Source organism: Thamnophis elegans, chromosome 9 (genome assembly GCF_009769535.1).
Source record: "Thamnophis elegans isolate rThaEle1 chromosome 9, rThaEle1.pri, whole genome shotgun sequence".
Lineage (NCBI taxonomy): Eukaryota > Metazoa > Chordata > Lepidosauria > Squamata > Colubridae > Thamnophis > Thamnophis elegans.
The window spans coordinates 76855016-76882122 of NC_045549.1; the positions used below are offsets into that span (position 1 = coordinate 76855016).

The 27107-nt window shown below is 43.8% G+C and overlaps 1 protein-coding gene across 3 annotated transcripts in view; it reads right to left on the bottom strand.

Moving 5' to 3' along the window:
- Positions 1-5985: 5985 nt before the first annotated feature.
- The window catches only part of SLIT2 (slit guidance ligand 2), a 191913-nt gene continuing 170791 nt past the window's right edge, over positions 5986-27107 (bottom strand). Inside the window, exons 29-36 of one of the 3 annotated variants that reach the window (XM_032224369.1) lie at positions 24295-24388; positions 22165-22302; positions 20341-20581; positions 18658-18788; positions 17324-17478; positions 14326-14617; positions 10371-10521; positions 5986-7865 (exon numbers count right to left, since the gene is read on the bottom strand). In XM_032224369.1, coding sequence (XP_032080260.1) covers positions 7779-7865; positions 10371-10521; positions 14326-14617; positions 17324-17478; positions 18658-18788; positions 20341-20581; positions 22165-22302; positions 24295-24388 — 1289 coding nt within the window. In that variant the 3' untranslated portion in view covers positions 5986-7778. Of the gene's footprint in view, positions 7866-10370; positions 10583-14325; positions 14618-17323; positions 17479-18657; positions 18789-20340; positions 20582-22164; positions 22303-24294; positions 24389-27107 lie in introns of all 3 variants that reach the window. The other 2 variants (XM_032224368.1, XM_032224367.1) reach the window with 2 other exon arrangements.

Consider the following 27107-nt stretch of genomic DNA (forward strand, 5'->3'; position numbering starts at 1 on the left):
AGACATCTTCAAGTTGCCAAGGTTGAGAAACACTGCCATAGAGAGAACTTTCCCACGGCTATTTCACAGAACTATGGGAAACTTTAAGACTTGTGGACTTCAACTCCCAGAATTCTCCAGCCAGGAGAATTCTGGGAGTTGAAGTCCACAAGTCTTAAAGTTGCCAAGTTTGAAGACCTCCTGGGCATAGAATTGTCACGATTGTATTGCTTTACTGATGCTACACCTTTGGCATCTCTTTGCTTTTGAAGGAGTCTATGAATCAATACGAATCGATATTGGCTCTTTGCTTTTATTATGAATTGCTTATGTTAGTATATAATTGTTACTGATTAAACCCATATTTGCTGTTTGCTTCTGATACAATAGGAATCGTTTATTAAGAATTCAGCTTTGTTTTTGGCTTCTGCTTATATTATTGCAATACTGTCAGAAATGAGTTGCTTTCTAGCCTAGCAAATTGGAACCTTAATACTGGGTGGCATTGCTGCAAATATTATTTCACTGCTGCGTCTCACTTCTATTCTTGGCTTCAAAGCGAGGGACATTCTTGAAAACACAGAAGAAATTGTTACAGGGGAATATCAGGCCCCACAGATAAAGGAACCAGGGAATGGAGATTTTGCAGTATCCTTCCCCTGCCACACCCACCAAGCCACGCCCACCAAGCCACGCCCACAGCACAAAAATGTTGAATTTCACCACTGCACAATTGGGATTGGAATTTTCCTTGCTAAGGAAGACTGTTATTTAAGTGCCTCCCCCCAAAAAAATTTTATGATCTTTTTGGCCGTGGTTGTTAAGTGAATTACTGCAGTTGTTAAATGAATCTTGGTGGCCGTTAAGCCAATTCAGTTTATCCCATTGACTGGGAAGGTCACGTGTGGTGATCATGTGATCCTATAAGGCCCTTTCGTGTGGGAAGATCTGGTTTTATTTGGGTAGCAAGGAGACTTGTTTCTGCCAAGCCACAGAGTTCTGCCTTCTGAGATGTAGAATTACAGATTTGTTTTCCCAACAGTTAAAATATCTTCCAAAGTATTCACTGCGTCTTCCTGCAGTGGATTCTCGCCTAGTTTGCATGGCATCCTTTGCCTCTCCTCTCTCTAAAGCAGGAGTGGGCAACCTTTGAGAACTTCAATTCCCAGAATCCCTGGGAATCCCAAGTCTGGAGCTCCCAGAATTCCCCATGGCTGGCTCAGGAATTCTGGGAGTCGAAGTCCACAAGTTTTAAAGGGGCCATAGTTTTACACACACACAAACACACACACACACACACTCTCTCTCTCTCTCTCTCCATCCACCCCTCGTCTGATGACTTTATCAATGCCTCCAGAACACTTGAAAAATAAGGAACAGAAACCAGACCAATCACAAGTAATTGAACTAAAATGGGCGGTGTAAAAACGTGACACTGAGACAGAAGAAGATATTGGGAGAAGCATTATATGGGGTTAAAAAAAAATTCTATGGTTCTTACGTTATTGGGGAAATTTCTTTAGTAAACTGCTTTTCTCTCCAACTTTGCATCGCAAGCGAAGGTGCCTTTGACCTCAACTAGAATTCTTTATTGGCCAAGCATGATTGGACACACAACGAGGAATTTCTCTTTGGTGCATTCTGCAAATTTTTATTCAGATGCAGCGTACAATTGTGCTGTATTACTGTTTGTTTGTTTATTCGTGTCGCAAATTAAAACAACTAAAATAAGGGCATATTTATACAAAATTGACAAGATAACAAAAGTATTATTGTTAAAAGAAAACCCTCGCCGTTAATGCAATGGGTGTAATTTCCGCAAGAATTCTTGCTTCTTATATGATATTTTCTTGTTGAATTTACGGGAAGGGGTTGCTCCCCTCCACCTCAGAATGGATGCAAGCTGTGTGTTTGGAAGGAAATAATAATAAAATAACCCGCCATGAATGTCTTTATTACGATTCTAAGCCCTTTTCCTAGCTTTGATCTATAATGTGTCGGGCGTAGTAAAAGTAGTTTTATGGACTATAAAAAGGAGAAGCCGAGAAACCTCACGGATCATTGATTTAAAGGTTCTGAAGAAGGTGTGAGATCAAAGACAGGCTTAAGGTGTTTATATTGCCCTGGAGAGTAGTCAACCAAGGCCTGGAAAAGATCTTGGTCAATTAATTAAGAGGAGATAGTTTCCATAAAGCCATTCTTTCTCCAGCCGTGCTTTGTTTTATGGAAGTAGTCTACATTTGGGAATTGATGACTTGAAGTAACAACTCAGGATTTGTGGTGGTCTGCCAGTGGCCAGCGGAGCTGGGAGCAGAGTTGGACAGTGAGGAGATTGGGGAGGAAGATGGGCCAATAGCAATAGCAATAGCAGTTAGACTTATATACCGCTTCATGGGGCTTTCAGCCCTCTCTAAGCGGTTTACAGAGTCCGCATATCGCCCCCAACAACAATCTGGGTCCTCATTTCACCCACCTCGGAAGGATGGAAGGCTGAGTCAACCCTGAGCCTGGTGAGATTTGAACCGCCGAACTGCAGTTAGCAGTCAGCTGAAGTGGCCTGCAATACTGCACTCTAACCACTGCGCCACCTCGGCTCTTCTTGGAGTCTGGGGAAAGGCTCTGAGGAGGGCTCTGTGTTGGAGGCAGAGAGGGGGCCAGGGCCATCTGGGAGTTATGTGCTGCCTCCAGAGCCTCCAGTTGGACATCAGCCAGGCAGAGGAACAGGGGGAGCCTGTTCCCAGTGTGTGCATGCGCAGAGCTGCCAGAAGGCAAGAACAGTTAAGACAAAAGGGGCAACTCGGGAGTAAGGCTTGGAGGTGATTGGCCCCTCCCATAAGACATAAAGGAGGAGCAAAGCCTTTGCAGGAAGCAACTTGGTTCGTTCTGGTCGGTTTAAACTCTGAAGCTCCGTTTTGACTCTGTGCTCCGTGTGGCCTTGCAAAGCTAATTGCCAATTAGGCCTTTTGCAGCCTTTCAAGGGAGATAAAGCTGGGTGCTTATCAGCCTTATCCCGAAAGACTTTGGCAGACTTCTGTCGGACTCTTTGCAAACTATTTGTGACTCATTAAGGGCTGTGAATGAATATAATTCACAGCCGTTGAAATTTAAAAAAGGGTTTTGGGGACTAAGTGTGTGATTTTTACTATCTCAGGAAGCCTAGGTCAGTACAGGATTCAGGTAGTCCTCAACTTACGACCACAATTGAGACCAACATTTCTGTTGCCACATGAAGCATTTGTTAAGTGTGTTTCATCTCCTTTTATCATTTCTCTTGCTGCAGTTGTTAAGTGAATCACTGCAGCTGTGAAGTTGGTAACACGGTTGTTAAGTGAGTCCAGCTTCCCCATTGATTTTGCCTGTTCAGAAAGTCGCAAAAGGGGATTATATATGACCCCGGGACGCTACAACCGCCATAAATACAAGCCAGTAGCCAGCACAATATGGATCAGAAATTATGGTGAGTCGAATTGCTGAAGGAAAGCTCTGGACCGTCTCGGTTGGAAGCAGGTGGAAGAGGTCATCCTCTTCAGTGGGAAGACAGTGGCTAGGACAGTGTTTCTCAACCTTGGCAACTTGAAGATGTCCGGACTTCAACTCCCAGCGAATGCTGGCTGGGTAATTCTGGGAGTTGAAGTCCGGACATCTTCAAGTTGCCAAGGTTGAGAAACACTGGGCTAGGATGATGATGATGGTGATGATGATGATGATGATGTCAAATATCCAAATTTTGATCATGTGATGCTTCAGCGGTCGCAAGTGTGAAAAATGCTCATGTCCCTTTTTTAAAATCCTGTTGTAACTTTGGATGGTCACCAAACAAACTTATAGCAAGTGATATAATCTTCCTCCATTATATCATTGTGTCTTTCGCTTGTCGTTTGCCTTATAATTCAGTCACTCCTACAGAATAGGTTCTGACCCACAGAATTCTCCTGGCCTAGCAACAATGGACGTATTGGATCGGAAACTTCCGATAATACTAGGAAACAAATAAAACAATATCAATTTTAAAGACATAACCACGTGGGCTTGCATCCTTAAAAATTTATATTGTTTTATTTGTTTCCTAATATAATTTGATGGCTTATTAGTAACCTGTGAGTATCACTAAGTGTTGTAAGACAAAGTGTGTTTTGATTCTTGAGGAAATGTATTCTATTTTATTTTTCTTTATGTACACCGAGAGTATATGCACCAAAGACAAATTCCTTGTGTGTCCCATTACACTTGGCCAATAAAGAATTATCTTCTACTCTACTCTTCATTTTAATATTTATTCTATTCTACTCTACTCTACTCTTCATTCCAATATTTATTCTATTCTATAATTGATATCATTCTCACTCCGATCAGTCTGTTGGCTTGTGACGAATGTTTGCAAATACGAAGTCTACTTTTACAACAGCCATCAATAAGATCTCATTTCTGCACATTCCCTCCCCAAAGGATGAAGGGAGATGCTATTATTTTCAACACACATAAATATTGGACTATGAAATTAGGCAGAATTTATTCTCTCGTGAAACGCCAGCATCCCTGAGCAGGCGATTCAATTCGGAGGAAAAAGAACAGCAAGCGTTATTTTCATGTTAGGCTATAAAAAGCAGAGATTTGATCCTTCGGTTCTTCGTGCCATCAAACTGGGACCGAAGCAGAATTAATCAAGAGTTTGTAGAACTAACACAGGGCCTTGAAAGGGATTGAATTTGCTTTGCTTCCTCATTCTTCATCTTCTTTATCCTTCATCCAGCTTTTTCTCTCCCTCCTCCCACCCCTCCTTTCTGTTTGGTTCCATTCCATCCTTCGGCTCCTTTTGAAAACCTCTCCATTCCATCACATCACACAATTAATTGTCCAATATTTCTCAAAAAGACAGAAGTTGCTCTCCAGCGCAGGATGAGCAGTAGCACTAGCCCTTAGACTTATACACCGCTTCACAATGCTTTTACAGCCCTTCTCTAAGTGGTTTTACAAAGTCAGCCTCTTGCCCCCAACAATCTGGGTCCTCATTTTACCCACCACAGAAGGACAGAAGGCCGAGTCAATCTCGAGCCAGTCAGGATCGAACTGATGGCATTGGGCAGTCAGCCTGCAATGTTTCATTCTAACCACTGTACCACCACAGCTCAGAATTAAAAAAAGCTACAGAGATCTGGGATCAACTCTTAGGAAGCTGAAAATGGGATGTTTCACCCCCCAAGTTCCTCAGACTTCATTCCTCCTCCTCCTTCTCTTCCTCTTCTTCCTCTTCCTCCTCCTCTTCTCCATGAGTCTTCATGCCACCTTCTCCCTTACAGCGTCAGCTTACTCCTTCCTGGATGTCTAGGGAGATTCCCCCATCATCCAGGTCATGGTTGCCCCAAAGGTGCTTTTTCAAGAGGCAACTGAACTTGTTTTTTCCTTAAAAGGTATTTTGCTTCTCATCCAAGAAGCTTCTTCAGTTTTTGATGAATGGTGGGGAGTAGAAGGTTAACAACCAGATGACTGCAAGGAATATAAATCCTTCCATTCCACAAACATGTTCTGTCACAACTGAAGAACGTTGTTGGTTGAGAAGTAAAGGATCTTCAAGGGAAAAACCAAGAAACTCCAGTCAGAACTGAAGAAGCTTCTTGGATGAGAAGCAAAACGTCTTCAAGGAAAAACCAAGAAAGTCCCTTTGCTTCATGAAAAAGCCCCTTTGAGTCATTCCTTCTTGCTTTTCTTCCATCGGCTTCTCCTCTCTATCTGCTTATCAAGTCATCTCCCTACATGGCAACTACAAAAGAGGTTGGCTGGGAAATTCTGGGAGCTAAAGTTGCCAAATTTATGAACAAGTGTTTTATACGACACAGAAAAACTTAAATACAACAGATTGCAATATGCTACAACAACTGTTTGCTGTAGATTTGGTATTAGAATACAGCTTTGGCCGTTCTCTCCCAAGAGAAATTCAACAATATCCGAAATAAAAGCATCATTTGCCAAAGGACGTTAAACTCCTTTGAGAAATACAAGAAGTGGAACTGAGGTAAAGGATCTGTTTAATTTACAAACATCAGTCAAGGTACTGATCCCCGTCCAAATTAGACAAAGCAACACCATATTACACATGTACAACTATCTTTTCCTTGTATAAAAGAAATTAAACCCCCCTTTTTTACAGGGTACCCTATGATTTACTTAAAAAAAAAAGAGAACAACCCACTATAAAGAATTATTACCAATTCTATATTATACTTAGCAGCAACATGTTAACAAAGGAAAATATCTGGGCATTTAAAGTAGTTTTAATAATGGGGGAAATGGTAATACAGCCTCTTTAATTCATTTTAAAGGTACGAAACTCCAAGGGAACATTAGTTTGAAAATATCTATCTTCTAGTGTCATTTTCAACACATAATTTCATTTTCTGAAAAGTAGCGTATACTTGGGAGAAGGAGGGGGGCGCGAAATCACACCTATAACATTTGCCACCTATTTGTAAAGACAATTTCCTCATATATTACAAAGATTTGAGAGATGTCATATTTCCTTGTTATAATGAAAATAATAATCAGATTGTTTGCAGCTTCCGTTCCTAAGACAGACAGAAAGCTGGCAGGTGGTGCAGTAAAAAATATTAACCCAGATCAAATCTATTTATCCCGGGAGAATCTGCTATATTAGTCCTATTGCAAATATCCTGATTTTAAGTTTTCCTCTCTCTCTTTAAAAAAACAACTGAAAATACAAAAATATCAGGACAAATATAAATTAATATATATTAAAGAGGGGCAGTGGGAAGTAAAAAGATTGGCCTAGATGTTAAGTACAGTGTACTTTGATACAATAAATATTTCTCAATAAACAGAATACTGTATAGAGCTGTTCAGGATTGATAGAAACAAAACTCCGCATTATATCTAATTTTCTCGGCAATACTCTATTTTATCAATCTTATCATTTATATTACAAAAAGAAAAATTAATACTGCAAGAGGGTGGGTAAATGCTTTTTCTTCCTTCCTTTTCTTTGTAACATGCTAACATTTTAAAAAAAATCATGTTAGAAGATCTTAGGATAATTGTGAATTAACAAAAGCTCTCGTTTTCTCAACTTTTTTTACACTGTACAAAATGCATCACTTTTTTTTTTCCATCTTGTAAAAACGGATCTCCTCCGCCAGAGAGCCTAACTTCTTGGGCTCGTGAAGGAATTGAGACCAAGCCGAAGTGAAGCGCGTTCCCTCACCCCCAGCTGTAGTTAAAGTACATAAAAAGGAAAAGCTGCGTATTCTCCCTCCTCCTCCGTCCAAGGACCAGACTGAAAGATAACTGAGCTTCAAAGTGGGATGAAAAAACGCTGGGTGTTAAAAAGTAGTGAATCTTTCCTATCCTGCTTGAAAATTTCCATCGGTTCTGTATTTTTTTTTACATATACATATTTCCTTCTTCAAGTCCTTGGAGTTGCAAGAAGTTTCTTTGAGCACTCGTTTTTGATTTTTTTATCTTTTTCGTCTGTTTGTAGTTAAAGAAACAGTTCTTTATTCTCGTAATAAAAATAAGCCTGTTCTGTATTTTACAATATATATCCCCTACGGAGCCTCACTTTTAGTCCGCGATGTGGCCCCTGCGGGGATTTTTTCAGAAAGGAACGAGTGGAAACGGGGAAAGGACAGGTCTTTAAGAGAGGCACTGGGTGCAGCCGCATCGGAGCACTTTTTCGACTTCGTCCACGAAGGAGGAGCCGTCGGTGCACTCAAAAAGATACTTCCTCTTCTTGCTCCTGAGCGGCCGGCAGCACTGACCGTTCCCGCAGCCCCCCTGGCACTCCAGCCTCAGGACCTTCTCGGCCGTCTGGCACGCGGCGTAACCCTGCTGCCTTTGGACGTAACCTCTGAGCCGCTCCTCTCTGCAAGCGGTTTCTGCAAAGGGGGAGAAAGGAGGAGGCGTTTAAGGGGACCCTGAAGACCCCTCCCCTTCTGCTCTGCTTTCAGCTCAGGAAACAAGCAAGCAAAGAGACAAATAATTGGGGGGGGGGGGAGAAACCCAAAAGGATTTCCCTCTACAGCAGGGATGGCTGAACCTTTTGGTGCCGGGGGCGTAAAATGCGCATGCACGCAACCCCAAAATGGAATGCATGCACCTTGCCCATTTTTGGCTTGGTGCAGGGGATGCACGCATGCACATGAAATGCAATGTGAGAGCCCCTGTACATGTGCCCTTCACCCCCCCCCAGCATGCGCACGAATCCACCACATGCGCCCCACCCCAGCATACATGCACGGCAAAGACCTGAAGACCCCCTGGCCGGCGGGAGGCATGCACGGATGTGCAGTGGAGCTGGGCTGGGGCGACACGCGTGCCATAGGCTCGCTCTCACAGCTGTACCGGATTAAAGCTACATGCACACCCAGAGCAGCCTCTTTCTGGCGCTGATTTATCTCCAAACTCGAAATGCACCACAATTACTGTGACAAGAAAATTGGGAACTTAAATCTTTTTCTTTATTACAAAAATACAATTCTTCTGTTTTGTTTTGTTTTTTAACAACCAGCTGGTTTCTTTGACTGTTGGGAAATGTTTGAGACAGCATGCAATTTCATTTATTGGACCTAAATACTATTCAATCTGTTCTTTAACAGAGACTCCGTTCCCCTAGGCTCCCTAAATTATCCATGCATAAAACCAGGGGTGGGTTTCGACCGGTTCGCACCGGTCCCTGCGATCCGGTTGGTCGCCGAACCCGGAAGTAAGTAACTTCCGGGAACGGCGAAGCCCCCGCCCGCGCGCCCGCACACCCGCACCTGCTCCTTACCCAGTTTTTACGAATTCTGCGCTTCTATGCATGCGCAGAACGCATACAGCGCCTGCGCGATCCTCCAGGAGCAGCTGGAGCATCGCACAGATGCTAGTATGCATGCGCGCACCACGTGCGTGCACGCGCGTGCCACGTGCATGCGCAAGGACGCCGCGTGCGTGCGCGAGGACGCCGCCGGCCTCGTTCCAACCGAACCGGTTGGAACGGGGCGAGAAACCCACCCCTGCATAAAACCATTTTAAGTGGGCGAGCACAGTCCCTACGTCCTATTGTAACCCCATAGATGCAAAAGGACAGAATGAAAAAGTGCCGGAAATGAAAGAAAGAAAGAGAGAGAGAGAGAGTTAGGAGGGGAGACACAGCACAGAAGTGGAAGGGGAGTTCACGTCACCCTATTTCTATCCGTCTCACCTGTATAATTCGACGTGATAAGTCAGTTGAAGAGGACAGGTCAAAAGTAGAATTTGGGATAAAACTAGCAGCAGAATCATTGGTTTTGGCTTCACAGTTGCAGTAGGCAGAGAAACAATAAATACAGAAAGATACAGCAGGTATAAGGTGGCAGTTTAAAAATAGCAAAAGGTCGCTTCTGAAGAAAGAGAAAAGGTTTTTATAGCAAAATCTCGAAAGAAGGAGATAAAGAAAAACCTTCCTGGTTTTATGCTATAAAATAAAATAAAGTAAAATAAAAAAAACCACCCTTCTCTAAAACTTTCTCATTTTCTTAAGTCATCCAGCAAAAAGCCGAAAATGTACTAAAATTGTTTGTCAGGGATGGGAATAAAGAAGAAAATAATAATTAAAAAAATTCAAAAACTGTATCGCATGCATGAAAAATGGTTTTTTTTTTAAAAAAAAAAAGAAAGCTTTTTCCCCCTTTTGTTCTCCAGATGAAATGAGGACTTTCCCCTTCTCCTGGGACAGGGATGGAGAACCTTTTCGGCCCAACTGGACCCTGCCTGCGCTTGTGCCAGAGCACCAAAGACCCAAAGACCAGATGGATGACCCACGCATGCCTGTTTTTTGGACATTTGGGGGAATGTTTTCAGGCGGTTTTTGGGGGCTAAAAACAGCTCGAAAAACAGCCTGGAAATTCCCTGAAAAATGGGCCAGAAAACAGCCTGGAATCAGCCAAAAGACAGGCTGTTTTCCTGACTGTTTTTTGAGGAATTTTCGGGCCATTTGTGCCAGGAAAAGGTCCAGAAAACGGTCCAGAAAATCCCTCAAAAACAGTCCCAAAAATGGCTTGAAAAGGGTCTGAAAATTCCCCCCAAATGGCCTTGAATACAGCCTGGAAACAGGCAAAAAACAGACGATTTTCTAGGCTGTTCTCTGAGGAATTTTTAGGCTGTTTTTCAAGCCCTTTTTGGCCCCCAAAACGGCTGGAAAAACGGTCTGGAAAATGGCTCAAAAATGGCTGGAAAATGGTGCGGAAAACGGCTTGAAAACAGCCCGGAAACCCAGCCGCCTGTGCGCTGGAAAGCAGAAGAGCAGCTGGCGACGGCAGTCGTGCCCATAGAGAGGGATCCGCGTGCCCCCTCTGGTGCGCGTGGCACAGGTTGGCCATGCCGGCCCTCGGAGACGCCTTCCCAGCCGAGCGGAGGCTCACCTTTACTGCAGCTGTCCCCGGTATATCCGCTGTGGCACTCGCAATATGGTTTTCCAAGGCCTGAAAGCCTGCATTGGCCATGTTTGCATCGGAGGGACTGGCAGGGGTTAAGCACCTCCCCGTCTCCGTCGCAGAGGGCGCCTCCGTATCCCTGCAGGCATTGACAACTGTATGAAAAGGCATTGATTGGCAAGCAGGTACCATGTACACATCTACAGGGGAGACAAGCCCAAGAGAATAAGAATACATTATTCATCCGACCGCAGGCTCAAGGGACACGAAGGGTAAGCGTCTTGGGCTGGGCTGCGAAGGGAATGGCAGGGTTGGAAGGGGCCTTGGAGGTCTTCTAGTCCAACCCCTTGCTCAAGCAGGAGACCCTCTACCATCCCAGACAAGTGACTGTCCAGTCTTTTTCTTTAAATCCTCCAGGGATGGAGCACCCACAACGTCTGAAGGCAACCTCTGTCCCTCTGATTAATTGTCCTCACTGATAGGAAGTTTCTCCTCAATTCCAGGTTGCTCCTCCCCTCGATGAGTTTCCAGTTATGGTTTCTCGTCTTGCCTTCAGGGTCTTTGGAAAATAAGTTGACCCCCCCCCCTTCTTTGTGGCAGCCCCTCAAATACTAGGATACTACTATTGTGCCCCAACTAGTCCTTCTTCTCTGGACTAGCCACACCCAACCCCTGCAAGCCGTGACCCGTCAAAACCATGCTCAACTAAGCCACGCCCGATTAAACCGCGTCGCTGATGTCATCAACAGGGCGACAACAGCGAGCGCGGAGAAAGAAGGGCGCTTTAAATAGCGCTTTGAAAGCAAGCCGATTCAACTTAAGGTAAGGGTTAGGTTTAGGGTTAGGTTTAGGGTTAGGGTTAGGTTTAGGGTTAGGTTAGGGTTAGAGTTAGGGTTAGGGTTAGGGTTAGGGGTTAATTTTAGGTTTAGGTTTACAGCGTGCTTCTGTCTCTGCGCTGTTGTCGCCCTGTTGATGACGTCAGCGACGCGGTTCAGTCGGGCGCGGTTTAGTTGAGCGCGGTTTTTGGTGGAACCCCTGCAAGCGTTCTTCCTAGTCGTCCATCTTCAGGCCTTTAATCATCTTGCTTGTTCTTCCCTGCACTTTTTCCAAAGCCTCAACATCATTTTTTGTCATGTGGTGACCAAAACAGGATGCAGTACACTAGGTGTGGCTGGCTGGGGAATTCTGGGAGTTGAAGTCCACAAGTCTTAAGCGTTCCCAAGTTTGGACACCGTCATGAATCAGCTTGGGAGCCTCTAACTGACAGGCAAGGATGCATAAATCCCCGGGCATTGGGAAAAGAGCCACTGTAGATGTGTAATGGAAGACCTGAGTAGGCTACTACAGGTCGTAAGTTCCGCTTTTCTCAACCACACAAAACCCGCAATCCCCACAACGGCTGCATGCATCAGATCGCTTGAATTCATATAAATACAGTCCAGTACAAGTCCTTGATTTACAACAACTTATTTGGGGATGGTTTGAAGTTACAACAGCACTGAAAAAAAGTGACTTATGACCGTTTTTCACAATTATGACCACTTATGACCCGTCTGCCATCCTCTCAATGGCTTCTTTTAAGGGCTGTTTCCAAGGATGCATTTCAATCTAAACTGGGTCTAATCCAGAATCACCACAGCGGACGATGCCTTGATCTGTTCAGCAAGTTTTAGGATCATAACTGCTGACCGAGGCTTCCCAAGCGCATGAAGCAAATCCCTTGTCCCAACAAACCCACCTTTTATTCATTGACTGTGAACTCTGCTCGTTCACATCCAGCAAAGGCTTCCAAGGGAGGATTCGCAGTCACAGACCTTCTCTGGCTTGGAGAGCTGCCAGGCCGATCTCTGCAGAACTTGGCCAGGAGTCTCGGAGAGTCACGAACCAATGAAGTGAACCAATTGCCTCCTGCAAACTCCACTCCCCTTTCGCTCCTCTTTTATTCCCTCTGGGAGGGGCCATTCACCATCCACCTGTGGCCTTACTCCCAAGTCGATCCCTGTTCTTTAGCTGTTCCCTTCGCCTGGCAACTCTGCGCATGCGCACACTGGGAACAGGCTCCAGCTGTTCTTCTGCCCCACTGATGTCTGACTCCGAAGGCAGCTGATAACTGTCGGACGGCCCTGGCCCCCTCTCTGCCTCTGACACAGAGCCCTCATCAGAGCCTTCCCCAGACTCCAGCACTGGCCCATCTCTCCCCGCCCCACAACCTCTTCACTGTCCGAATCTGCTGGCCACTCACGGGCCACAACAGTAACATTCAAGGGAATTGGAGCCATCTACAGGTTTCCTAATCTTAAGTTACTGGGAGCAGAGCAGTTCTAGATTGCTAATGAGAACTTCGAAAACTGGGCTCCTAAAATTAGTCCTGCTTCTTTCAGGGATGCCTGGTGTGGTTCAGTAGTGATTTTGCCTGTAGGTGTGTGATTTGACCCCATGGCTTTTCCTTTTAGGGAATTTGGACTGGACGTCTTCCTGATTTTAGAAGAATTCTTTGGGGCAGAATCTCCTAATCCACCAAATATTCTGAAGCCCCCCCAAAACAATGGTAACATTTACATATCCTGGTAGTCGATTAGATTTTTTAAATATAGACCACACTCCACACACCCACCCACACAAATTCACCAATTTTTGGAATAAAATTGTTGTGATAAATTAAATAGTGCTGCATAATGGCTACCTCTACCCTCTAACCGGGTATTGTTGAAAAGGATTTGGCCCTGCCGTCCATTCCCCGAACAAAATCCTTTCAAAAAGTATTTTCCTTCCAGGCACAAACTAGACACTTTCTGCCCTGAAATCCTTTCCATTTCAATTTAGCCCAACAGGACTAAAAGAAATGACTCAGGACGGATCTATAAAGTTGAGTTGCGCCATCAACTCTGTAGGCTGTCAATACAGGTTGAATTACGACCGTACAGTTATGAGCCCAACATGTCCGCTGCTAAGTGAGACATTCGTTAAGTGAGCTTGGCCCCGTTTCACCACCTTTCCTGCCACACTTGCTAAGTGAATCACTGCAGTAAGACGGCCGCTAAATGAATCTGGCTTTCCCCCCCTTGAGTTTGCTTGTCGGGAGGGGATCACGTGACCCCGGGACGTTGCAACAGTCATAAATATGAGTCAGTGGCCAAAAGTCTGAATTTGGATCACATGGACACAGGGTCGTAAGTGTGAAAAATGGCCACGTGTCACTTTTCTCAGTGCCCTTGTACCTTTGAAGCAGTGGAGGGATTCGGCCGCTTTGCACCTATTCTGGGAGAACCGGTTGTTAAAGTGTCTAAGCAGTTCGGAGAACCGGTTGTTGGAAGAAATCTCATTTTGGGTTTTTCCCACTTTTCAGGGCTAATCCTGTAAGGAAGGCAGGAAGGAAACGTTCTGGTGTTGTTTCTAGCCTCATCTTTATTGCCCTGCTTACAGAAGATGCAATAGCAGTTAGACTTATATACCGCTTCATAGGGCTTTCAGCCCTCTCTAAGCGGTTCATAGAGTCAGCATATCGCCCCCAACAACAATCCGGGTCCTCATTTCACCCACCTCGGAAGGATGGAAGGCTGAGTCAACCTTGAGCCGGTGAGATTAGAACCGCTGAACTGCAGATAACAGTCAGCTGAAGTGGCCTGCAGTACTTCATTTAACCACTGCGCCAGCTCTTTCTCCGGTTAACCCTTATTTACCATTGTAACGGCTAAGGCGAAGAAGCGCCCATCGACCTGAGTGACGTTGAGTTGGCCACGCCCACACAGTCACATGACCACCGAGCCCCGCCTACCCAGCTGGTCACTAGGGCAGAGAACGGGTTGTTAAATTATTCGAATCCCTCCACTGCTTTGAAAGGCCACTAAATGACGCGTCGTAAGTCACAAGCCCCCCCCTTACAGAGCTTCTCTCCCAGGCCGAAATATTTCTCCCTTCAAAGTGACATCGGTCCAGGACTCACTTGTTCCCCAGGCATGGGCCGTTGGATTCCTGGTCGCAGAGCGAGCCGCTCCATCCCTCGTCGCACTCGCAGGTGAAGCCGGACGGGCCGGTCGCGTGGCAGGCCCCGTGGGCGCATACCTTCTTCAGGCACGGTTCGCAGCCTGGCAGGATCCCCATTTGCAACGGGAGGTTCCTGAAATCTTGCAGCTCGCTGTTGATGAAGAGGTTTTGGAGGCAGCCGTGGAAACTGCTCGCGTTCTGGCCGGGAGTTTGGTGGAAGGCGGCAGCTACGTTTTCCTTCCGGGGGATACCTGGGGGCGGATGGCATGGGTGAGCAGCGTGAAGTAACGAACCGGCTACAGGAAATGCCACCTGGTTTCCTCATTTTATTTGTTTATTTTAAATTGGTTTTATTAAACATTTTCCAGTTCAAACAGAACAAGAGAAAGACACAAAGGCAGATAACCAACAAATAAAAACACAAGCAACATAACAACACAATATACTTTTACAGCTTCCTGTATCAGCCATGTATATTCTGCTTTTGTAGTTTACTCTTCCATTTTTGCCTCCCCCTGGTTTTAACAATTCTAATAGTACTGAATATATAATAGTTTAGTGCATATAATCAAATGTTACATATGTTATTTTTTCTTTAAAACTAAGATATGTTAAGTATATTGATATGGAAGCATAAATACCATCAACATAGAAGGGAGTTTGCTCAGAAGCGGAAATACACCAATGAGAGGAAGAGTGGGAAGCAGAGGAGAGAAGAAAGGTAGGAAGAGAGGGATAGGAGAGAGGGTAAGGGAGGAAGATGAGGAGGATAAGGAAGAGTGGAATGAAGAGAGAGGAGAAGGAGAAAGGAAGGGGAAGTAGAGCAGGAAAGGATGATGGAGGGAAGAAAGGAGGTAGGAGAGAGGCAGAAGAAAGAGGTGTATGGAGAGCAGAAGAGCTAATAATGGGTTTTTATCTTTCTGGGCGTTGATGGCAAGAGGAACTGATGTAATTACTACTTAATACAATAGGATATTGGCTATATAATAGTATACATGTGATTATATTTTATGAAAATGGAAAATAAAAAAGTATATTCAAATGTTACATATATACATCTATACATTTTTCTTCATAGTATATTCGATAGTTTTCAAAACTTTTATTTCTTGTTTTGGCTTCTATTCTCTAGCCGCTTGTATAGGCTACTCTCAATTTTATAATAGTCCAACTCTTCTCTTTCTCTTTTTGTTTCCAATTTTGTGCAAAGGTGATCCTAGCAGCGATTAATATGTGTAATGTTATATACTGATATTTCTTACCCATCTCTGGGCCTAGTATAGCTAGTAAACATAATTCTGGTTTCAATGCTATCCTTTGTTTCCTAATTCCTTCCGGCCAGTCCTTAATTTTAAGCCAATATTTCCTGGCATGGGGACATGTCCACAATTTGGAATGTTCCAAATTTACGTCTACATCTCCAGCGTTCCACAGATAGGTTTGGACACACCTTGGCCAATCTCGCTGGTGGTGCCATTGGTAGAACATTTTATATAAATTCTCCTTATAGGCTAAGCTTTTAGTAAGCTTATAGTTTCTCTCCCACAATTTATCAGGATTAGGAAAGATTAGGAAACCTGTAGATTTTATTTGTTTGTTTATTAAACACAGCTCACCAAGTGGTGACTCGAGGCGATCCGTTTTTTTAGATAAAAGTTCAGACCACCCAAAGGTGCTCTGAACTTTTTTTTTTCAAGAAGCAACTGATTTTTCTTTGAAAACGCTTCTCTTCTCATCCAAGAAGCATCTTCAGCTCTGATGGTGGGGAATGGAAGGATTGATGCTCCTTGCAGACAGCTGGTCATTTGCATCCTTCAAGAGAGTCCTTGAGGCCCCTTGGAGGCCTGCCTGTGTCCTCAGGGTCACCTGAGTGGTGCAAATGGGTGGTGGAGCTTTCTTGGAACTGCTGAAAAAACAGCCATTTGCACCACTCCGGGGGCCCTGAGGACACAGAACCACAATTTCACCCCGGAGTCCACACTTTGAGAAATCTATTTTAGTTCATTTTTAGTTTGAAAAATTAACTAAATGCAAAAAAAAAAGAGCAAAAAGAAACACATAAACTTATAAAAAAGAAAAACTAAAAAAGGAACAGGAAAAAAAATACAAGATTTACAGTATATTTAATAGACTTCACTCTACAGTACAAGGTACTGCGAATAATTCTACCCTTCCAAAAAATAAACCACCTGCCTGAGCTTAAAAAGGCTTATCCACTCAGCTGCTGTGACACTTTTAGTTTTTTTTTTTATAAAGAGTTTTATTATTTTTCAATTACAAAGATAAACATTCCATCTTTCCTTATGCAATGTGTCATCTGGGTACAAACATCTCCATGGCACATCATTCACATCCATATTCACATTATTTCCCAAAACATAATATTACATTAAACATTTAAACATTATAAAACTTCTTCTTAATATCTTCTGGTGGTGATACCATATCAACATTAAACATCATTATTCTCATCATACGCATGCTAACAGTTTTCATCTTATTTATATCCCTACCTTAATATATTGTCTACTTATTTTTTTAGCCTTCTTCATTTCCAAACTCCTTTTTTATTCTCCAGGCATTGGTAAAAGACTTCCCAAATCCTATAATATTCAGTTTGCTCTTTCTCCTTAATTGCTAATGTTCATCTGTTCATTTCTGCACATTCTAATGTTTTCCTCATCACCTTCTCATCAATAGGGAACTCTGCATTTTTCCAATGTTGTGCAAATACAATTCTAGCTGCGGTTACTACATGAATGATTAAATATACATTCCCTTTATTTTAAATCTCAGGGAGAATTCCCAGCAGAAATGTTTCTGGCTTCAGCTCAATACGTCGTTGTGTCATCTCCACTTTTAGTTATTTTGAAAAGTGGGAATTACTGTTCATCTTCCCTTTCGCCCTACGGCCTTTCCCAAGAGCCCAGAAGCTGCCTGTGGCAGCAAGAGCTTACCTCCAACATAAAACGGGGAGTCAAAATTCAAAGTCGACTGTTTAGACAGGTTGGTAATGGTTTTGGGGTTTCCTCCATCAATAGATAACGACAGAATCTGGTCCATGACTAATAACTCCACCATGTGGAATTTCCCATCATTGATGGTCTCGACGCTGGGGGAGGGAAAGGGTTTTAATGTCATAAATATTAGTCGCTGCACCAAGATCTTAAGAGTAGGTGTATCTACGTATCCCACCCGTCCCAACTACTTATACTAAGCTATCAGAGATCTGCGTAATGCCCTGGAGTTTTGGTCCTTGCATGCAGAAAACTTGTGAGAAACAGAGATTTCCTAAATGCGCATAAGAAAAAACAACTTCAAGCTGCCACCTATTTCCAATGCGGTGACCCTTTTGTGCCTTTGGGAAATCTGTAATTAGGGAATCGAAAATCCACTCAAGGCTATTCAGAAACAGGCAGCCCTTCAGCTTACGACCCACAATGGAGGCCCAAATTTATGCTGCTAAGTGAGACATAGTGAGTTTTGCCCCATCTTATGACCTTTCTTGCAACAGTTGTTAAGTGAATCATTGCAGTTGTTAAGTTAGTTTACCTGGTCACTGACTGAATCTGGCTTCCACATTGACTTTGCAACCGTCATAAGTACATGCCAGTTGCCAAATTTTTATGCACGTGCTGTGCGCATGTGCTGTGTGCACTGCGCACATTCATGTGGTGCACGCCGGGCCCCACTGCACCATACTGGTTGCAACAGGATCCGGAACCCACCACTGCTAGTACCCATCTCCTCCCACCTATGACTGTATCCATGTTGCTCGTCTCTTTAAAATCTGTATTGTTTTATTTGTTCCCTAGTATAATTTGATTGCTTATTTGTAACCTATGACTATCACTAAGTGCTGTATCTTGGGATTCTTGATGAATATATTCTATTTTATTTTTCTTTATGTACCCTGAGAGCGTCTGCACCAAAGACAAATTCCTTGGGTGTCCAATCACACTTGGCCAATAAAGAATTCTACTCTACTCTACTCTACTCTACTCTACTCTACTCTACTCTACTCTACTCTACTCTACTCTACTCTACTCTACTCTACTCTACTCTACATTCTCTTCTCTTTTCTTCAATTCTCTTCTCTTCGATTCTATTCTATTCCATATTTTCTACTCTACACTATTTTTAAAAAGCAGCTTTGGAAAAGCAACCATGACTCAGATGAGTGGGAATTTCCATGCAGGATTCCCTGGAAGCCGACTTCTGAAACACAACTGGATTGAAAACCATGCACGGTGTTCCCTTCAAAGCCTGTTTTTCTTATTTGTAAGCCCACCTGTAAATGGCAGATACTGGATATGATCCTGCGTCGTAACTGAGTCTTACACGTCCCCGGTAGAGCTCCATGGCAACGTGATCATCCTCTCCTTTATACAGCAGAATCCCCCTGTCTTCAACTGTGGAAATCTGACGGCAAACCATTTGGAATTAGAAATGATGACACCGAAGGTTGCATTTTTTAAAGGACGATAGCCGATAACCTGGAGTTGCCTGGGGTTTTTTCCCCCCTCCTATATTAGACAGGAAAATCCCTGATTTCGGCCACAGTTAAATTAGCTCCAAATGTTTTCCCTCTGCCGCCAGAAGCGTCAACAAAAGTGATACCACCTTGATTTCTAATGTTCGATTTTCCCCCTTCCCGGAGGGAGCCCCCTTGTGGAGTACTGTAAAGCCGTTACCATGGCAACTACCCTGTGCTTCACAGTGGAAGCCATTTTACAGCAGTGCGGTAGAAGCCACTGTAAGGCACAACAGGTTGTATCTTAGCAGAGCACACACTCCAAGGGGTACCAGGGGTGTCTTGCCCCCACAGTATTTGTTTCCAGAGAATAAGTCATCTCTGTACCAAGTTTGGCTGGAATTGCTCAAGGCATTCCAGATTTATGCTGGAACATACACACACACACACACACACACACACACACACACACACACACACACACCTCTGTTTGTTTGTATCTATGTATGTATGTGCAGTTGTATTAGCCTCTAAGCCACAAGCTCTCCTCCCTTATCAGCTTAGCCAAGGAAATGATTAAATGTTATGTCAAAGCACCTGGTGTGCCCAAATATGGGAGGGAGCACACTGCTTCCCTTTTGCCTTTCAGCTCCACCCTAGGAGCTTCTGTGCTGATAAATATCAAAACAAAAATGGTTTCCTGCCTGGAAGGCTCCTAGGGTGGAGCTGAAAGGCAAAAGGGAAGCAGTGTGCTCCCTCCCATATTTGGGCACACCAGGTGCTTTGACATAACACTTAATCATTTCCTTGGCTCAACTGATAAAGGAGGAGAGCTTGTGGCTTAGAGGCTAATACAACTGCCTAACGTAAAAACAGCCTGGGTTCGAATCCCAGCAAGAGTATGGGCTAGCTGATGAGAGCTAAATAGCTTGAAGTAGATCTATACTAGTCTCCCTTTATTTATTTATCAGCACAAATGCAACACACACAGACACCCATATAATCTTTGAATATTATAGCGATATGAAAGGGGGGAAGTTTAAAATAGGGATAGAAAATAGTGTGGGGGGAAATAATATTTATATATTAATAAGTTAAGATATACAAAAGGACAGAAAGATGGTTCAGAAAGGAAGGGCGATAATAAAAGACATGTATAAATTTTCATTTTCTCCTAATAAAATGATGCACTCTTCTTGCAATAGTGTGTCAAACCAATGCCACGTGTGCAAATCAAGAGTTTCCCTCAAATGTCTGGGTGACATTCGTATTTTCATTTCCCAGGTATGATGTTTTTCTCTGGTGTTCTGGCCTCTTTATCCACCTCAATCCCTCCTTCATTGGCTCGGTAAGTGGCCTCCAGAGGTATTTATGGGCTCAATAATATATATATGTATGTATGTATGTATGTATGTATGTATGTATGCATGTATGTATGCATGCATACATACATATATATAGACGAATTCATGCAGCTTCACTCTTTATAGCTTCACTTACCTGGAGGGTGATATTGGTGTGTGAGTGAATTTTGGTGGATGGGATTTGCAGGTACGTTTCTTTCTGGACGAAGTTGATGCTGACCAGCTTTTCGCATTTCTCCCCCTGGTAACCGGAGAGGCACTGGCAGTTTGGCTCGCCGGCCTTCATAATACACTGGGCTCCATTCTGGCATTCATAGTTATCACAAGGGCTTGTGCGAGGCAGGACCATCGGTGGCGAAAACTCACAGAAAAGTCCGCTAGATACAAGCGAAGAAATAACTTTGGTTGGGCTAACGGAAAGAGTTGGAAGGGAACTCGGAGGTCTTCTAGTCCCACCCCTTTTCAAGCAGGTACCACATCAGACAAATGGCTGCCCAATCCTTTCTTTAAAACCTCCAGTATTGGAGCACCCACAACTTCTGGGGGCAAGTCGTTCCACTGATTAATTGTTCTCACTATTAAGAAATTTCTCCTCAGTTCTAAATTGCTTCTCTCCTTGATGAGTTTCCACCCATTGGTTCTTGTTCTACACTCAGGTGCCTTGGAGAATGGTTGGATTGCCTCTTCTTTGTGGCAGCCCCTGAGATATCAAAAGACTGCTATCATGTCTCCCCTGGTCCTTCTTTCTATTAAACTAGACATGCCCAGTTCCTGCAACAGTTCTTCCTATGTCTTCGCCTCCAGTCCCCTAATCCTCTTTGCTGCTCTTCTCTGCACTCTTTCGAGAGTCTCCACATCTTTTCTACATCGTGGCAACCAAAACTGGATGCCGTATTCCAAGTGTGGCCTTACCAAGGCCTTGTAAAGTGGTATTAACCCTTCACGTGATCTTGATTCTCTCCCTCTGTTTATGCAGCCTAGAACTGTGTTGGCTTTTTTGGCAGCTGCTGCCCACGGCTGGCTCCTATTTAAATGGTCTCCACCAGGACTCTAGGATCCCCCTCACAGTTACTACCATTGAGCAAGGGACCACCTATACTGTACCTGTGGGTTTTTTGGATTTTTCTCAATTTGGTTGGTTTTTTTGCTGACCTTTTCTTACCAGGCACGAGAGAATAGAGTTTACTGTTTATTTATATATGATAGCTACATATTGTTGTGTCCTGCCAGCGGCCAGAGGAACTGGCAGAAGATCCGGACAGTGAGGAGGTTGGGGAGGAAGATGGGCCAGTCCTTGGGAGTCTGGGGAAGGCTCTGAGGAGGGCTCTGTGTTGGAGGCAGAGAGGGGGCCAGAGCCGTATGTCAGTTATCAGCTGCCTTCAGAGTCAGACATCAGTGAGGCAGAAGAACATCTGGAGCCTGTTCCCAGTGTGCTCATGCACAGAGTGGACAGAGGAAGGGAATACCTAAAGAACAGGGATCGACTTGGGAGGAAGGCCACAGGTGGACGGTGAATGGCCCCTCCCAGTGGGAATAAAAGAGGAGTGAAAGGGGAGTGGAGTTTGCAGGAGGCAATCCGTTCGCTTCATTGGTTCGTGACTCTCCGAGACTCCTTGCCTAGTTCTGCAGATATCAGCCTGGCAGCTCTCCAAGCCAGAGAAGGTCTGTGACCGTAAATCCTCCCTCGAAAGACTTTGCTGGGTGTGAATGAGCAGAATTCACAGTCAATTAATAAAAGGTTTTTTTTTTCAGGACCAGGAGTTTGCTTCATGCGCTTGGGAAGCCTCAGTCAGGACACATATATGGCTGAGATGTTACTTGGCCCAGTGACAAAACTTCCACAGGAAAACAATGAAGCTCAGAGGGCATCAAGAACCTAACAATGAACCCACATATTCTCCCCTCCTGAAAAGCTCCTCTAACACCCGTGTTGTTCTTGTGCTTCCTTCACAGTCCTTACCTGTAGCCCTCAGGACATACGCACGTATAACCATTCACGGCATCCGTGCATTGCGCTCCATTCCGACATTTGTGGTCCAGGCAGTCATCGTAATCAATATCGCAGTGTTCCCCAACGTAGCCAGGTGTGCAACTGCACCTAGAGGAAGGGGAAAAAAATTGGAACAAATGAATGGATGCGATTCATAGTTTTAGGAGCTTTAGGAGAAGGGATGAGGGGGGCCCCACGGGGATTGTCAACACAGGCAGGATTGCTATTATTGTTATTTATTTGGGGGAGGGGGAAACTAGGCTGAAATTTCAAGATGAACCACGGTGCATTCGAAACAAACTATTTTAGCATTGGTTTAAGGTCGGTCTGTTGGCTGCGCAAATTGTTTTGCAATTCATTATTTGTAGGTTTTGCCTCGTCATTCTGCCTTGATGATGTGACATTCGATCAGAAATCCCAACGGGAGACTTTGAGTTATATCATGAATCGCTCTGACGGGTCCCTTGGATGTTGGAGGGAGGAAACGGGGCAAATAAAGTTCAGCCATAATTAAAATAAGATCAGACCTGACTGCAGAGCGGCATTGCCGAAATCGTGCTTCTAATAAATGACTGGATTTTTTTTTAAAAACTTGGTTCGAGGCTCATGAATTAATTAGGGAACCTTTCAGAAACCTGACACAAGCATCGTTGTTCAAAAAAATGAGCAGGCTTGTAAACCTGAATTGGGGAATTCTACATTTCTCTCTCTCCATTTACTGCTTTGAGGTTACTTGCCCCCAAACAGGGAATAAAGTAGGAGCAGATACACTAAATTAATCAAAAGTGGATTTTCATCCAACAATGGAAAAGGAGAGGACAGAATTAGCTCTTAGGCATCATGTTTTTACATCCGCTCCCTCTCCCGTCGATGGGCTCTTAGGGTTAACTATCATCGCATCGTGTTTTACAAAACTGGTGCCAACTATTCGGAGTTAACTAGGAAAAATAACTGCATTTATTTGTAATCATCACATCAACACAATACCCAAAGAGCCTGGAGACTTTAGAGCAGAATCTGATATTTAAATGAAGCAAAAACAATCCACCAACCTAAGTTTGGCCTGGGGGAAATAAAAGGGCTGACTGGGGCAGCAGCTTCCCAAATCTACTTATCTAAAGCCCATTAAAAGTTGCTTTGCAAATATGAATGCTAATGAACGATAATAACGATAATGCCACTTAATTAAAGATTACCCTTCCTTGGACCTCCTTATTGTGTAATAATTTCCAACCTGTCACCCTAATAACCCATTTTGCAATTGCAGCTTCTTAATCCAGCGTTCGCTTCATTATTCACCCCCTACTACATCACTGAGGCTTCGTGAATTCTTACAGAAGATTAAAAACTCCCCTTACATCCGTCTCTGGGTTTCATTCAGAGTACAGAAAGTCCTCGGTTTACAACAATTAGGAACCATTCAAAGTTACAACGGCACTGACAACAGGGACTTACGACCGTTTTCCCCATCTATGGCTACTGTGGCATCTCTGTGGCCACAAAATTCAGAGATTTGTTTGGCAGGTGGGGGGGGGGGCATCTGGCAGGTACTTATGACAGTTGAGGTGTCCCAGGCTCATGTCCAACTGCCTGACAAGGAACAACAACTATATTACCGACTTAACAACTGCAGTGATTCACTTAACAACGGTGGCAAGAAAGTTGGCAAAATGGGGCAAGTCACTGAAGAATTGTATCCCTTAACGACATACATTCTGGACCCAATTATGGTCGTTAATTCGGGGACTGCCTACACTGCGCTCTAGTGCATCCCAATAAGAGAATTTCCATGTAAGCACTGTCAGAAGCAACAGGAAGGAAAGAGAAGGAAGGAAGGAAGGAAGGAAGGGAGGGAGGGAGGGAGGGAGGAAGGAAGGAAGGAAGGAAAGGAAGGAAAGGAAGGAAGGAAAGGAAGGAAAGGAAGGAAGGAAGGAAGGAAGGAAGGAAGGAAGGAAGGAAGGAAGGAAGGAAGGAAGGAAGGAAGGAAGGAAGGAAAAATCAAATCTGGACTGCAAGGTTACTTCACAACACAACCATCTATTCAACTCAGCTATTTGAAGGACCGAAGCGAGGAGAACATCGCATAAAGAAAAGGCTTACTTATATCCTTTGGGAGTCAGAATGCACTTGGAATCATGCTGGCAAGGATTCAGCTCCTGAGCACAGAAATCCAGCTTTTCGTCACACAATTCCCCTGTAACAAAGGAATGGAGGTTCAACCCCACCGAGAATGACAGAGGATCACAAAAAAATTCCCTCCCGGAGGCGCCATTTCCCCTCTAACCCCTGGGAGGAGAAACCACTCCCTTTTCTATGCGCCTGGCTTCCCATTTGCACCTTGACCTGTGGGAGAGCTTCTACCTGGCACGACTCTCCTGTTACTAACATGGGGGTGTGATTTACATTCGCTTGGTGACTGACTCGCGTGATCAAAATTGGGAAGGTTGGCGACTGCTTCATACTTATTTAATAAATGTCTCACTTAGCGATATATATATCACGGCTCAACCGTGGTCGTACTTCGAGGGCTACCTTTACCGTAGCCATGGCATTTGCTTTAAAGAAAGAAGTTATTTAAAATTATTTCGTTTGTTTCCAAAATACAGTAGTGGCCAAAGTTCAAACAGTCACTAAATGAATTTTTATAAGTCAAAGATTACCTATTGTCTTCATTCTTTCCTATCAGCTTTGAAGAATGAAAAGAACTGACTATACACTAGTGGCCAAAATTGTGGAAACCTTTTGGAAAAAGTGTATTTGTGAGGTTTGATGGCTAATAACACCACTTTGTTTTGGGGTAGTATCATAAAGTTACATATCAATGGAAAGATATTTTAATCGAGAATGTAATGCAACAAGGCTTGTTCACCTATCTGTATTCTATCAAAAGCTACAGCCAAATATATATCCAGCAATAAACCCCAGTTAATAGAAGCCATCATTCAATCTTGGTTTCACACTATAACAGCCGCAGAACTAAAAGACTTTGGTTCACTCCATGGGAAGATGTTGGAAGGCCATAATTCATGCTAAAGGTTACTCAGCTAAGTATTGACTGACATGGTGATAATTTTTGTCTATCTTGTTTTTTCTATGGAGATAATTTTTGTCTATCTTGTTTTTTCTACGTGCTTCACTTTTCTTCTTTATAACTGCTATTCTCATAGCAAATCCTTCATAAAATGTAATTGCATTACATTCTTGATTATCTTATCTTTCCATTGATATATAATTTTATGCTACTACTTCCCCCCAAAAAGTGGCGTTATTAGCCATCAAACCTCAAAAATACTGTACACTTTCCCCAAAAGTTTGCCACAATTTTGGCCACTACTGTACAGGATATCCCCAAAAAACTTTTCGGATAGTCGGTAAATTTAATAAGACCCATCCAAATATCGGACAGTAGATTTGGACGTCACAGATCGAGGAGCATCGAAATAAGGTTTGCCTTCGAGTGCCCTAAATGCCATTTTTTTGATGATGGCCATTTCAGCCACTGGACTCGAGAGGGAAGTGAAATAAGAGGGGAAGCAAGAGAAACCGAATCCACTGACCTTTCTCCACCTCGTTCAGATTAGCAGCTTGCAGCAACAAAAGGCAGAAAAGAGACATTTACGTTCAACCGAAAACAGCACAGCGCGAAGAAAGCAATGGGAGCAGAGCCATTAAGTCACTTGCAGACAAAGTGACAATGGCTTTTGGTTTCTTTTCTAAAATGTTACAGCACAGCAAACACACGAGGGGCCCGTGTCAGCTCTGGTAGAGGGAGAACGGGTGGGTAAGCGGAAGGCAGGAGTAGGTCTTAAGGGCGGGTGATAATGAGCGAGGCGAAGAGACACAGAGCGATCTTGACATTCAAACTGAGAGCTACAAATGTGAGGAGGTTAGGAAAGGCAGACTTTTAAACTGCAGGAAATAATATTTGGAAACATTTCATGTTTGCAGGAACAGAGAACCTCTAATCTAGAGGAAAGAAGGACCAGGGGTGACACGATAGCAGCCTTCTGGTATTTGAGGGGGGGGGGGGGTCAACCTGTTCTCCAAAGCCCCAGATGAGAAACAGTGGTTGGAAACTAATAGCAACAGCAGTTAGACTTATATACCGCTTCATAGGGCTTTCAGCCCCCTCTAAGCGGTTTACAGAGTCAGCATATCGCCCCCAACAACAATCTGGGTCCTCATTTTATCCACCTCGGAAGGATGGAAGGCTGAGTCAACCTTGAGCCGGTGAGATTTGAACCGCCGAACTGCAGAAAACTGCAGTCAGCTGAAGTAGCCTGCAGTGCTGCATTTAACCACTGCGCCACCTCAGCAAGGAGAGAAGCAACCTGAACTAAGGATAAATTTCCTGACAATGAGAGCAATTAACCAGTAAAACAGAAGTTGCCTTCAGAAGTTGTGGGTGCTCCATCACTGGAGGCTTCCAAGAAGAGAGTGGACAACCATTTGTCTGGAATGGTATAGGGTCTCTTGCTCGAGCAGAGGGTTGGACTAGAAGACCTCCAAGGTCCCTTACGACTCTATTATTCTATCTAAAAACATGATAAAACCTTGATGAAGGTTAGGGAGAGGTTCAAACGTTGCTCATATAAGCTTCAGAGAGCAATTTGGAGTGGCGGCATATATATATATATATATTGGTAACTAGGTAGGAAGGAAGTTTGACTCAACCAACAAGAGCATTAAAGTTGACTGAATTTAAAAATTTAACCATGCCTGGATTTAAACATATAATTCTTTGGTGAAGTTCCCAACAGTGGGAGCAATCAACCCATGGAACAGCTGGCCTCCAGAGGTTGTGAGTGCTTCATCATTGGAGGTTTTTAAGAAAAGATTGGACAGCCACTTGTCTGGAATAGCACAGGGTCTCCTGCTTGAGCAGAGGATTTTATTTATTTATTTATTTATTT